General features: G+C 39.5%; 1 protein-coding gene across 1 annotated transcript in view; it reads left to right on the forward strand.

Moving 5' to 3' along the window:
* The first annotated feature begins 475 nt into the window (after positions 1 to 475).
* LOC141517344 (XK-related protein 6-like) overlaps positions 476 to 14,462 on the forward strand; it is a 95,069-nt gene continuing 81,082 nt past the window's right edge. The window contains exon 1 of the mRNA XM_074228302.1: positions 476 to 1,239. Coding sequence (XP_074084403.1) covers positions 476 to 1,239 — 764 coding nt within the window. The remainder of the gene's footprint in view (positions 1,240 to 14,462) is intronic.

The raw sequence follows: 14,462 nt of genomic DNA on the forward strand, positions 1-14,462 counted from the left end.
GGGAAACTGCACGGAGCGGCGCCGCCGAGGAAGGGGTCCTGCAAAGCCGCTGGCACCGTCCTCTCCAGAGGTCACCTCGGGCCCCGCGACCGCCCCCGGCCGGTTTCTGAAACGCCAAGGGGTCAACCTGATGGGTTTCGGGGTCAACGGAAGAAGGAAAGCGGAGCCCTGGAGGCGAGAAACCCCCGGCCCCCCGGCCAGCGGCTGAGGGACGGGAGGACGGCCATCTTGGCTGGGCGGGCCGGGCTGGGGAGCGGCGGGCGCCGCGCGATTGGGGGGCTCGCCCGGAAGTGACGCGCGCCGCCCGGAAGCGGAGGGGGTTCCCCGGCCCACTCCCCCGCTTCCTCCCCGCCCCCCTTCTTCCCCGTTCCCTGCCTTCTCTCTTCCCCCCTTTCCCTCCCCGTCCCTCCCCCCCACCCCCCCCACCCCCCCCCCCCGCGCGCGAGCGAGCTCGGGCGCTGGGAAGAGAGTCAAGATGGCGGCGAAATCCGATGGCGGCGGCGTGGGGGTGGGCTTCGCCCAGCTGCACAACCTGGACGAGGCGGTGGGCAGCGGCGGCGAGGAGGACGGGGAGCCCGGGGGGGGCGGCTGCGGCGGCGGCGGCGGCGGCGGCGAGGAGGACCCCGGCGAGAGCAGCTCCCTGCACATCTGCCACTGCTGCAACACCTCCTCGTGCTACTGGGGCTGCCGCTCCGCCTGCCTGCGCTCGCTGCTGGGCAAGAAGCCGCGCCGCGCCGCCGCCGCCGACGGCGGGGACCAGCCGCTGCAGCCGCCGGCCGCCGCCGCGCGCCCCCCGCCGCCGCCGCCGCCGCCGCCGCCGCCGCCGCCGGAGCGGCCCTGGCTGGACTGCCTGTGGATCGTGCTGGCGCTGCTCGTGTTCTTCGGGGACGTGGGCACCGACCTGTGGCTGGCCCTCGACTACTACGGCAAGGGCGACTACGGCTGGTTCGGCCTGACGCTCTTCTTCGTGCTGGTGCCGTCGCTGCTGGTGCAGAGCCTCAGCTTCCGCTGGTTCGTGCAGGACTACACGGGCGGCGGGCTGGGCGCCGTGGAGGGGCTCAGCAGCCGCGGGCCCCCCATGATGGGGGCCGGCTACGGCCACGGGGCGGCCCGCGCCGCCGGCGGCGGCCCCGGCCCGGGGGGCGGCTCGGCCACGCCGGGCGCCCAGCGCCTGTGCCGCCTGTCCGTCTGGATCTGGCAGTCGGTCATCCACCTGCTGCAGATGGGGCAGGTGTGGAGGTAAGAGGGGCGGCGGGGGCGGGGCGCGGGCTGTGGGGGGGGGGCCTCGGCCACACCTTTGTGCCCCGAGGGAGGCCGCATGCCCTCCTTCCCCGACCCCTCCTCCTCGTGCCCGCCGCGGCCCTCGCCATCGCTGCCCGCTGCGCCTTTCCTGGTGCCTGCCCGTGCGGGACCGCCCGGTTCTCCCCCCACTGCCCCGACGCGGCCAGCCCTCCTCCTTCCTCCCGGTAGCTTTCAGCGGCAGGTGGGCTTGTGCGGCGTGTCAGGAATGTTAAGTGCGCAGGACTGGAGGGAGCGCGGGCCGGGGGCCCTGTCCGCCCGCCCGGGGCCCTGTCCGCCCGCCCGGGGCCCTCTGCGCCCGCCCGTCTTCTGCCCCGCTTTGATTTCTTGTTGGCAGGTCAGGCATTTGAGAAGAATGGGGAACGTACACACGTACACATAGACTTGGCTGTAGTCTTGCTCCTTTTCTCTGAACATTTTCCAAGTGCCAGTTGCATCGGGAAAAAGCCACTTGCAGATGCTCCTTTTGCTTGCTTCTATCTAAGACTTAACACCCTGACAATCATATTTATTAGTCATCCGCAGCCTTCCCCCGGCATTTGTTCAGAAACAGTAGGTTGAAGGTAAGAAGAAGGTGTTAGGAAAATATCTCATCTGACTGGAGAGGTCTGCATGGGGAAGAGACAGCTTCACATATATCGTTTGTATGAAGAGATACGTTCCCGAGGCTGCCCTGACTCTTTAATGCAGATTTGCAGTACCTCCAGTATCTGCTGGTTTAGGGCAGCTGACACAAGCCCCATCAGATGAGTATTTCAGAGTCACAGCATAAACAGAAATAAGGTTCCCTGCTAGTTGGGTTATTCTGCTTGTTCATTGTTCAGATGCCATAGATTGCGAATTGAAAGTTGGAAGATTTTTATAGAACTTAGATAAAATAATTGCAGCTTATGGACCTGAGGCTTTGTGGGGGGGGGGTGAATTGGGGCACCTGAATAGGAGTTCTTAATTCTTGTCTTCTTTTGTTTGGTATTTGGACTCGAGTTTTTTCCCTTCAAAAACTAGCCTGCCTGTAGCTTATTCGTTAAGGAGTATAAAATTAATAAATTGTCATGAGTATAAAAGAGATGTAGAGCGAGCAATTTGCAGTGGGCATTACAAATCTATCCTCTGGTACAAATGTAATTTTGAAAAGAAATACAATTTTTAAAACAATGTAAAATAAAAAAAGCAAACTTTTGAGCTTTGGAGAAAACTATTATAATAAGGAAAGCTTTTTGCTCTTAGATAATAAATGGAAATGCAATGAGAAGCAGAGAGTACCTGATCTCCAATTAACTATAGTTAGTGCAGATTACATTATTAATGAATTTTTGACAGAATGACCAAATCAGGAAGGCTCCCTAAAATATGAAGGAGGAGAGTGAATAATTGATTATCTAACATTTTTAATCGATTCATGCTTGGCAAAATAGCTTCCAATGTAACTTGCCGATTATTAATAGTTACTAGTAAACATTTTGAACGTGATAAAGGTCATATTGGCTTTTAAGAATTTTTAGAGACAGTGTAGAACAATAATACCCTTGTTGATGTGATTTTTCCTTTTTTTTAGCATTTGGGATTATGTGATGTAGGCAGGATTAAAGGAAAGGCAGTTTTTTTGCTAGTTCTCTGTAAAGCATGAATCTATTGAAATCTTCTCTTAAGGTGTTGAAACAAAGCAAAGATTATTTTTTGAGAGGGGTAAGAAGATAAGAGACAGAGACCACTTTAACAGGTCCATGGCTTTAACTTTTTCAGACAAGAACATTTCAGAGGAGTATTTACTTCTTATCTTTCCCTGTTTTTTAATCTAGACACACTGTAAAAGTTTAGATTTCAGAATTACACTTGTTTTTTTTTAATTAGACAATTACAGATTTAATTCTATTAACATCTCTACAAGATTTTTTATATTTGGCTTCTGTGGATAGAAATAACCCAACACCGACATGAAGTGCTTCTTTCTTGGGAGGAGGGGCAATTCTCAAATTTTATTGTGTATTGTTTGCCATGGATTCATAGATACACTACAGATTAATTTTGATTATTGTAAATATCACTAGTTTCTATTAAAACAATTTTATTTCCATTGACCTTAAAAGTTTTATATTATCTATTTCTTCCATGAAGTCAGAAATAATCAACAAATAATTTGCCCAACTTAGAGAAAAACAGATACAGAGTTAAACTCTTGTCTTTGAAATGTCTTTTGGAATTTGCATAAAAATGGAAAGTTATGGGTCCCTTTGCAGGAACCTGGGGCAGGAAAAGGGGGGTAATTTAATATTAACTTTTGCAGGCAATAAATTGAAATTCCATGAAACTAGATGCCCAACCCAAGTTAAGCTCCTGGTTAACTCAAGCCTTGCCTAACACTTAACTCCCTCAACTTCCTCTTTTCTCCGATTGGAGGGTTGGAGGGTGGTGGAACAAACTCTTCCCAGTGCTTCCAAACTTTTCAACTTATTTCCTTTTGCATCTACCTACCCTTCCTGGTTTCAACTCAGAATGAGATACCCCCAGACTAGGTATCTCCTGGTCTCTCCTCCATTTCTATTCTTCTTGTATGTTTCTTCCTTCCCCAGTAGATTGTAAGCTCCTTGAGAGCAGAGACTGTCTTTATTTTTACTTTTATTAATTTTAATTTTTATTCTTTATTTTTTATTTTTATTAATTGTATCCATACCCTTAGCACAATTCCTGGCACATGGCAGGCACTTGATAAATGTTTGAGTGGTTTGGATTGATTAAGTTCTGTTTATTTTCCTTCTAATTACTTAAGATGCTACACATTCAGTATGTCTTAGGTGAGAAGCATCTGGCTTTTTGAGAATATTTCCTGGGATATCACTTATTAACATTTGAGAAGTAAACATAGATCAGAAAATATTTTTATTATTGGAAAATAGGATAACTATTTTCTTGGTGAGTTTGGCTTTTGAGAATATTTTATTTAGTTTGGCATAATCATAATGTATTTTAATCTAGTTTGTCTTTGTATTTGAAATATTTGTCTTCTTAAGTTGCATCTGAATTGTGTTGCCATTTAGTTTATTTGAATGGAAGCTTAAAGAAACTTTAGTTGCTTTTTCTATAAATACTAAAAAAGATTCAGTCTAAAAGAACTTACATTTGGAGGAAAAGAGGTCTTTTAAAAATAGTTTATCTTTTTTTTCCTATCACAAATCAACTTATGTACATAGTAATACAATAGCATTGGTTAAATCTTGTCAATTAGTAAGCCAACATCAGAATTTCCATTTTAGACAGAAGATCGAGGGAATTAAGAAAGCAGGCATTGTGAGATGACAATCCAGTATGGAATATCTTGAAGAGTGTGTTTCTTGAAGGGGGCACAGTTATTCCACAGTTGTATCAACTTTTGAATAGATGTTGATGTAAGAGACAGAATACTAGTTTCAAGGATTTGTCATAATCTGGGAGTTGGGCCATATTGCAATAGAAATAGTCTTTGGTATAAATTTAAGATCTATTCCCTGTTATCAGACTAGAAAAGCGCAGGGGAATGCTGTAGAAATGCAAGGGCAAATATAGATTTCAATAAGACAGTTTCTCATGTTAGCTTTGTGAACATAATGGAGAGGTGTGGTCTGGACAGTGTGATACTATTTAGATTTGTTATTGGTCAAAACAGCTGCCTTCAAAGAGTGTTTGAAGGACCTTTGTTGGGTAGGAGGAAGATCTCATTTACTGTACCACTAAATGCTATCTGTGTTCAGTACTCTGTGTCAGTCACATCAAGGTATATTTTCAGATTTGTCTAGGATATGAAACTGGAATGAATTGTTAACACAATAGATGAGTCAGGATTCAAGAGAATTGTGATATGGTACCATGGACAAAACTTAACAAGACAAAATGTACCAGGAATAAGGGTTAAAGTTTTGCCTTTACAGCTTAAAAAAAAAAAACCCAGTATAACTACAAGATTTGCTAATTTATTAAAAAAAAATTATGGTGCCCTGTTCTTCCCTATACTCTGTCACCCCCTTGTCCCCATTGAACTTGTCTTTGCAACAGAGGAAAAGTTAAACAAAATTGTTGGTCAAAATGACACCATTCTGCTTCTTCTACCCCAGTTCTTTGCTTGGAAATGGGAAAGGTGTTTTGTTTGTATATCATCTCTTCATCACCAAGGTTTGGCTTTGTGTTTGTGAGTTAGATTTTCACTTAGTGTTCATTTGTGGCAAAGACCCATTGTAGTTAGTAGATAGAAGCCTCATCTCATCTCAAGACCTTCCTGTCTCAAGACACCCTGCTTTTGAGAATTTAAGCAAGTTGCCTCACTTTCTCAGCCTTCTAGATGTGCCTTGGTGAAAGGGGTTAATCATGTTCCAGTCCCTATTCCCATCCCTTCATTTAAATTATTGTGGTCATTACGTAGATAGTACTGGTTCTGCTTCAATTCTTTATGGAGGGTATCCTAAAAGTTTTTGTGCTGTTTTAAGCTTTAATAGGTTTCAAGTTGCGGAAGGATTTTTGGGATATTATATTGCACAACTGTGGGATTTGTTGCATCAAAGGATATGACCAGTTTGATGATTTACTTGCAAATGTCTGCAAATATTTTTAAAATACTATTTGCTAAACACCTGTTATACAGATTCAAATATTATAGCCACTTCCCTGAAGAAGCTTATCTCAAGCTATTAGAAAAAGAAATTAGAACTCTGGGAAAAAATTAGACACTTAAATTAGACATGATTTAACTTAGAAATGATAAAGATTTGGGAGATGTCTGCTTAACTGGACTAGTTAGGCCATGGACTAGTTGTTATCACCAAGATGGGGAATTTAGATAGAGAAGAGCCAGGAGAAAGATGTCATCAAAGAAGATGGAAAACAAGTCAGAGATGGAGGAGGAGAGAACCTTGAGATTTTTGGATCAAGAAAGTCAAGGGAGGATGGACTATAAAGAAAGAGGATAGTGGTCAATGCTGTCAGATGCTGGAGAGTTCAAGAAAAATGACATTAAAAAGACCATTGTATTTAATGATTACATTAGTTGACATTTATGTAGCACTTTTTAAGTACTTTACAGATAAAGCATTTCATTTGATCCTTACAGCATTTCTCATGTAAGGGGATGGCATGTCTAGATACCACTTCGACAAATTTTAAGTAATGATTTTATGGGCCAGGCATCATTTTTAAACTCTGCACATGAAACTTGCAATTGAATGGGGCTGGATGAGATGAATGAGATGAATGAGCACAAATAACTGAAACAAAGTAGCCTGGTATTTGAGAGGTATCTCAGAAGTGCTATCAGGTACTCAAAGAAGGTGGGATTACTTTTAGTTTAGGGGAGTAGGGAAGGTTTCATGGAGGAAGTGGCATTTGAGTTTCATCTTGAAGAAATGAAGGATAGAGAAAAAAAATTACATGTAGATAATAGCAGAAACAAAGACACAGATATGAGAGAGCAGACCAAGAATAGGGTACCATAAGTACTTTATTTTGATTCTAATATGAATTTCCCAGAAGGAAATTCTAGTGTGAAAGAAGATTGAAAAAGTAAATGGAAACTTGATCGTGGAGAATCTTCAGTACCAAGATGCAAGGTATTTCAGAAGAAAGACTTAGAGGGTTTCTAACTGGCTACAAGGTCATTATGAGTAAACAGTATAGAGTGACTGCCAACCAATTTAATGTGATTTTTGTCTACACAAGAGAGTTCAGAATATAGAATTATTATGAAGAAAGTATAGAAAGTGGAACTTTAGAAAATGGAACTCTGTAGTGTCCCACTCATTATACTTGGCTAAGTACATTACAGTATTGTGAGCAATCCTGGGAACCTAATTTTTTTTAATAATGTTGACAGTTTAGAGTACATCTTGAGCAGAAGTTCTTAACCATTTTTGTTAATCAAAGTTAGACTTTGTAAGTCAGAAGCCTGTGGATTCTTTCCTCCAAATAATCTTTTAAAATGCATAAAAGAAAATACACAGATTACCAATGAAATTAGTTATATTGCAATGAAGATGTAATTTTTTTTCTCCTATCCAGATTCCTGGACCTCATGTTAAGAACGCTTAGTTCTTAACTAAGGAAAGTGAGGGAAGGACCTTGTAACCACAACTTAAGAAGATTCGTTAAGAAAAAAAAAATTAATGATTCTATTGAAGGGAAACTGTTATACTTTCATTGACTCCCCCTTTTCATTTAGTGCCTTAGTTAAGAATCAGGTAAAAAAAATATTAAATTTACTAAAATTCCTTAAGAGTTTACTATGTATCAGACACAATATTAACAATATTTATGTTAAACATTGGGGATACGAGAAAGAAAGAAAGCATTCTTTCCTTCAAGGAGCTTACATTCTAGTGAGAAAGAACAGTACTACAAACAAGATATTTAGGTTAATTGGAGGGAAGGTACTATTGTTGAGAAGGATTCTGAAAGGCCTGTTACAGAAGGAGCTGAGACTTTAAGGAAGCTAGTGAGAGACCAGGAGGTTGGAGATCAGGAGGTAGCACAGTCTGTGCATGTGACAGTCTGTGAAAAGACACAGAATTAAAAGTGGATTATCTTCTGTGAGGAATAGTAAGCAAGCTAGCATACCTAGGTCATAAATAGAAAACAAGTGCAAGAGGATTAGGAAAAAAAAACAGGTTGTGAAGTGTTTAAAACCAAACACATGTAATAGAGAACCATGAATTTATTGAGTGTGGAGAAGGCAAGAATGATCATATCTGCACTTTTAGCAAAATTACTTTGGTAGCTGAGAGGAGAATGTGCTGAAATAGGAAGAAATTTGAAGTTAGGATCCACCAACTAGAAAGACTTGCGGTAGTACAAGGGCCTAGGTCAGGGTGGCAGCTGTACCACAGGAGAGAAAGTAACGTATTCAGAAGATACTGCAAAGATAGAAATCATTAGGACTTGGTGTCATGTTGGATATGGGGGATGAGTTTAAGTGAGGAGTTGAGGATGATGACATCCAGGTGGGAGGCTTGAATGATTGGCAGGTTGGTGAAGAAGATCCAGGACCTAGTGGGATATCTGGTTAGCAGAATGTGACCTGATTGAAGGTTTAGCAAAGGAGACTGAGGATGAATAGTCAAATAGGATAGTCTGGAGAGAATATTGGTAACTTTGGAGAAAGCAGTTTCAGTTGAATTATGAAGTCTAAAGCCAGATTTTAGTTTAGCCAGAATTTAGATGAAAGTAAGAGGTGGAGGCACCTATTATTAAGTGGCTTTTTCAAGGAGTTCAGCTACTGAGTATAGGAGATTCTATATACTGATGTGGGAGGATAGGTAGGAGAGACTGAGGAGTGATATGATCTTATCTCAACTATCTCAACTAATCTTTTTACCTCTTTTCCTTTTTTTCACTTTTACTTGTTTTAAGTACCTCTTCTTTTTTTTTAGGGTTTTTTTTTGGGGGGGGGTGGCTAGGCAGTGGGATTAAGTGGCTTGCCCAAGGCCACACAGCTAGGTAAGTATTAAGTGTCTGAGACTGGATTTGAACTCAGGTCCTCCTGACTCCAGGGCCGGTGCTTTATCCACTGCTCCACCTAGCTGCCCTTAAGCACCTCTTCTAAACTAGCCATTGAATACTTACACTGACATATATACACATACATGAGTGTTTATATATATATATATATATATATATATATATATATATATATATTGTACACACATAAATGTTTGTGTTATCTTTCTTAGTCTTCTATTTTGTCTGCTAGATTATAGATCCCTTAGAGTAGGGCTTATGCTTTAATTATTTATATCATCCCTGTTCCTTGACAGTATTTCTCAGTAATAGATGCTTTATAAACAGTAATTGAGGTAATGAATGAATGAATTTGGTTTAGTTTTTGAGGAAGACCTAGTAGGGAGTAAAGTGCCTGAGGCAAGGTCCTTCAACCTAAAACTGTTTTCCCTCAATGCCTAAATTATAGAGGTTCATTTGAATTAATAAGTTCTTCTAACGTGCAAATGCCCTTCTAGGGGTTTAGGTCATTGACCATTTCTCCTTGAGTGTGAATGACTTTAAAATCATACTATTAACCTCCTATCAGCCTTACCAGCTGAAGTTTAATTCATTTTGTGAAAGGTAGGGAAACGGAGAGGAAAAGTCAAAAGTAATTTTGGATTATGAAGTAGGCTTAGGTGAGTTACTATATCAGAGATTATATTAGGAATGCTGGATGCCTTATTAACAGAGCTGTGTGACATGAGGAATCGTTTCTCATTTAAAAAGATTTGCCATTTATAGGAAACTGAAGCTAGAAGAGATGAAGTGATTTTTCTAAGTCAGAGACAGAATTTGAACTTGAATCTTTCCTGACTCCAAGTCTGGTGTTCTTTCTACTACAACTGTGTAAACTCCCTGATAAGAAATAGTCTGAGATGAGATCTTTTGGTAAAGTTCTGGTACACAGTGGGCTCTATAGCAATGTTGATGTTGAAGGCGTTGGAGAAGATGCACTTTGAGGCTCTCCTGCAGTGTTAACCACTGATGAGCTATTATGTGAGGGCAGGGGTATACAGACTTGGAACATTTGGGGGAAAAGGGAGTAGAGTCAAATCAGTGACAGGCCTTTGGTGGCTGTCCTCTAGTGGACATTTGTGATGAAACTTTATGTACATTGCACTATGCTAGGCACTAGGGCATATAAAAGAAAAATAGTTCCTGCTCTGAATGAGCTTGCAATCTACTAGAAGCCAGGTTAGAATAACTTTTTTAAATTTAGAGTCTGTAAACCAAATGTATTACTTTGATGCTAGAAAGATAGGGAGACATTTTCTTAAGGTTAAAACATCATAGTTTTAGCCTTGGTTTGCTTTGTCTAAGAGGTCAAAACTTGACCTCTTAGAATTTACTAATTAGTAAGTATTTATAAATTGCCTATTATGTGCTAAACTCTAGGGATTAGAAGAAAGGCCAAAGATAGTTCCGGCCCTTGAGGTACTCACATTCTAATGTGGAAAGCAACAAAGATATACAAGCAAAGATAGACGAGCAAACTATGGACTGGAAAAGTACAAAGAAATTGATTGAAGGAAAGATGCTAAAATGAAGAGGGATTGGCAAAGGTTTTCCTGTAGAAGGTGGGATTTTTTTAGCTGGGACTTGATGGAAGGCAGGAGACAGATGAGGAAGGAAACGCATTCCAGGTATGAGGGTCAGCCAGAGGTATTCCCAGAATAGAGAACTGGAATGTCTTGTTCTTGATCAGGGAATTACTAGGAGGCCAGTGTTAACTGGGAGGTTTATGGTGTAAGAAGACTGGGGGAAATGGGGTGATGTTATGAAGGTCTTTTTACACCAAACAGCAGAGCATTTTTGTATTTGATCCTGGAATTTAAGTTGGGGGGAGGGGAGGTAACATTGTTAGACTAGAGCTTTTGGAAAATCATCCTGCTTGTCATTTCCTTTAGTACTCTCATCTCATAGTATACCACAATTTGTTCAGTCATTTCAAATTGATGGGCATCTCTTCAATTTCCAATTCTTTTGCCATCACAAAAAAGAACAGCTCTAAATATTTTTGTACATATAAGTATTTTTCTTTTTTCTTTGATTTCTCTTGGATACAGACTTAGGAGTGGTATGAGTGAGTCAAAGGGTATCCAGTTTTAGCCAGTTTTTTGAACATAGTTCCAAAGTGTTCTCCATAATGATTGAACCAATTCATAATTCTACCAATGTCCCAAATTTTCCACATTCCTGCCAGCATTTATTTTCCTTTTCTATCATGTTTGCCAAACGAATAAGTTAGTTTTGATTTGCATTTCTCTAATCAGTAGAGATTTAGAACAGGTTTTCATGAAATTATTGATAGCTTTAATAGCTTCTTCTGAAAACTGCAGTTCGTTCATAAGCTTTGATCATTTATTACCTGGGGAATGACTCTTATGTTTATAAATTTAGTCCAGTTCTCTGAAATAAGGCCTTTATCAGAGAAACTTCTTGTAAAATTTTTCCTCAGCATACTGTTTTCCTTCTAATTTTGCTGCATTAGTTTTGTTTGAACAAAATCCTTTTAATTTTATATAATCAAAGTTAATCTATTTTACTTCAAATCATCTTTTTTTGTTATAATCTCTTCCCTTATCCACAAATCTTAGAAGTACATTTTCTGATGCTTCTCTAATTTACTTATGACCTCAGTCACCCTTTCTTTTTAAAACATTTATCCATTTTGACCTTATTGTGAGATATACAAATATGCATTGTAAAATGTTGGTCTGTACCATGGGTGTTCCACCTTTTAGCTCTTTTGGGCTGCATCACTCAACAAATTCTTGTCAAAGGCTACATACAGAATTTAATATTTATTCATGATTACAGTGTGATCCATATTACCAATAAATGTAATAATAAAATATAATAATGCTGCCTGAGGGCCAATATGGTCCACATACCTGGCTCTATACCTAATTTTTACCATATTGTTTTCCAATTTTCCCAGCAATTTTTATCAAATGTTGAGTTCTTAACCCCCCCCCCCCCCATCTAGAACTTGGGGTTTATCAAATTCTAGGGATTATATTTACTTAATTGTCAATTATATTACTGTGGTCATTTTTGATTGTGTATGTTACATAATCTGTTCCACGTATTTCTTAAGCCAGTACTAGATTGCTTTGATGATTACTGTTTTGCAGTAGAGTTTGAAACATGGAACTGTTTGGCTGCCTTTCTAACATTTTTTTTTTCATTGACTACTTGATATTCTTGAACTTTTCTTCTTCCATATACATTTTGTTACTATTTTTCTAGCCCTTTTAAAAGTTTCTTTGGTAGCTTGATAAGTTTGTCTGTGATTAAGCAAATTAACTTAGGTAGAATTGTAATTTTTATTGTATTAGTTTGGCCTGTCCATGAACAATTAAATTACTTTTGTGAGAAAAGTGTTTTTGTAATTGTGTTGATATAATCTCTGGGTTTGTCTTGGCAGGTAGACTACCAAGTATTACATATTGTCTGCTATTATTTAAATGGAATTTCTCTTTCTGTCTCTTCCTGCTGGGTTTTGTTGACAATATATGTAATGATGATTCATGTGGGTTTATTTTGAAGTTGCTAATTATTTCAATTTGTTTGGTTTATTTTCTAGGGTTCTCTAAGTATAGCATCACATCATCTGGAAAGAGTGATAGCTTTGTTTCCTCGTTGCTTATATTTATTCCTTTTCTTTGTAGGGGAGGGATCTTGTTGCTATAACTAGTATTTCTAGTACCCTATTGAATAATAGTGGACAAACAAGGATAATAGATATCCTTGTTTCATCTTTGATCTTATTGGGAAGTCTTTAAGTTTATCCCCAATACACATAATGCTTGCTTGTTGGTTTAAGAAAGGTTCCATTGATTCATAGACTGTGTAATATTTTTAATAGAAATGGGTTTTGTATTTTTTCCAAAGGCTTTTTCTGCATCTATTGATATGACTCTTGCTTTTGTTATTGATATGGTCAGTTATGCTGATAGTTTTCCAAATATTGGTCCTGTTTTCCTGGTATAAATTCTGCTAGGTCATATTCTATAATATTTGTGACATTGTAAATTTTTTTTATTTGTTGTAAATTTTATTTTATTTTTGTCTCAATTGCTATTTTATATTCCTTAACTAATTACATGTCATGAAAGTTTTTCAACATTCATCCACATGACTATGCATATTTTTAAGTTACATAATTTCCTTCCACACCCCCCCCCCCCCCCCCCCCCCCCCCGCTCAGCATTAACAGTCTGGTGAACATTGTACATATACATTTACATTTAACATTTATACAGATTAATCATTTTCTGTATGAGGAATTAGGACTAAGGGAAAAGAAAGAAAATCATGAAATAGGAAGGAAAAACATAAGAGACATTTTTTAAAAAGTGAACATAGATAGTATTCATTTAAATTTTGTAGATTTTTGTTTTGTTTTGTTTTGTTTTTCTCGAGATGTCCCTGTCAGGTCTCCCAGCATTGTCCTAGCTTTCTGAACTGCTGAGAGGATCTGTGTCCATCAAAGTCGATCAACTCACCATGTTGTTGTTAATGTGCTGTACCATGTTCTCTGGGTTCTGTTCCCTTTGCTCAACAATAGTTCCAATAATTCTTTCCTAGAGTCTGACCAATCATGGTTTCTTATAGAACAGTAGTACTCTATAACATTCTTCTATCTTAACTTGTTCAACCATTCCCCAATTGAGGGTCATCCCCTCAGTTTCCACTTCTTTGCCACTACAAAATGAATATTTTGGAACATATGGGACTTTAATCATATATTTTTTTTATGATTTCTTCTGGATATAGGCCTAGTATTGTTTTTGCTGGATCAAATGGTATGATCAGTTTATTTGCTCTTTGGGCATAGTTCCATAATGCTCTCCAGAAACGTTGGATTAGTTCACAACTTCACCAACAGTGCATTAATCCTCCAATCCTCCCACAGTCAATCCAACATTGATCCTTTTCCCATTTTGTCATTTTAGCCAATCTGATAGGTGTGAGGTGTGTTACCTCATAGTTGTTTTAATTTGCATTTCTCTAATTGGTAATAATTTCTAGCATTTTTTCATATGTTATATATGGCTTTAATTTCTTTGTTTGAAAACTGCCCCTTCATGTCCTTTGACTAATTATCAATTGGGAAATCACTTGTAACCTTATTAAGTTCGATTTAATTCTCTATACATTTTAGAAATGAGACCTTTATCAGAACCCCTAACTGTGAAAATTGTTTCCCAGCTTTCTGTTTTATTAGTGCAAAACCTTTTCTTATTTAATGTAGTCAAAATCATCAATTTTGCAATTTATAGTGTACTCCATTTCTTGTTTGGGCATATATTTCTCCCTTTTCCATAGATCTGACAGAGTATTTCTTGTTCTGTTAATTGGTCTATGACCTCTCCCTTTAATGTCTAAATCCTAAACCCATTTGACCTTATTTTGGTATAGGGTGTGAGATGTGGGTCTTTGCCTAGTTTCTGCTATATCCCATTTTCCCAAAATTGTTGTCAAATATTGAGTTCTTTTAGCTAATATTTTATTAAAAACTTTTGCACGGATAATCTAAGGGAATTGGTCTATAGTTTTGTTTTGTTTTTTTTTTGACAAGGTAATGGGGTTAAGTTACTTACCCAAGGTCATATAGCTAGGTAATTATTATTTTTTTAGAAAGATTTTATTTTGAGTTT

The sequence above is a fragment of the Macrotis lagotis genome, chromosome 1, assembly GCF_037893015.1.
Source record: "Macrotis lagotis isolate mMagLag1 chromosome 1, bilby.v1.9.chrom.fasta, whole genome shotgun sequence".
NCBI classification, from domain to species: domain Eukaryota; kingdom Metazoa; phylum Chordata; class Mammalia; order Peramelemorphia; family Peramelidae; genus Macrotis; species Macrotis lagotis.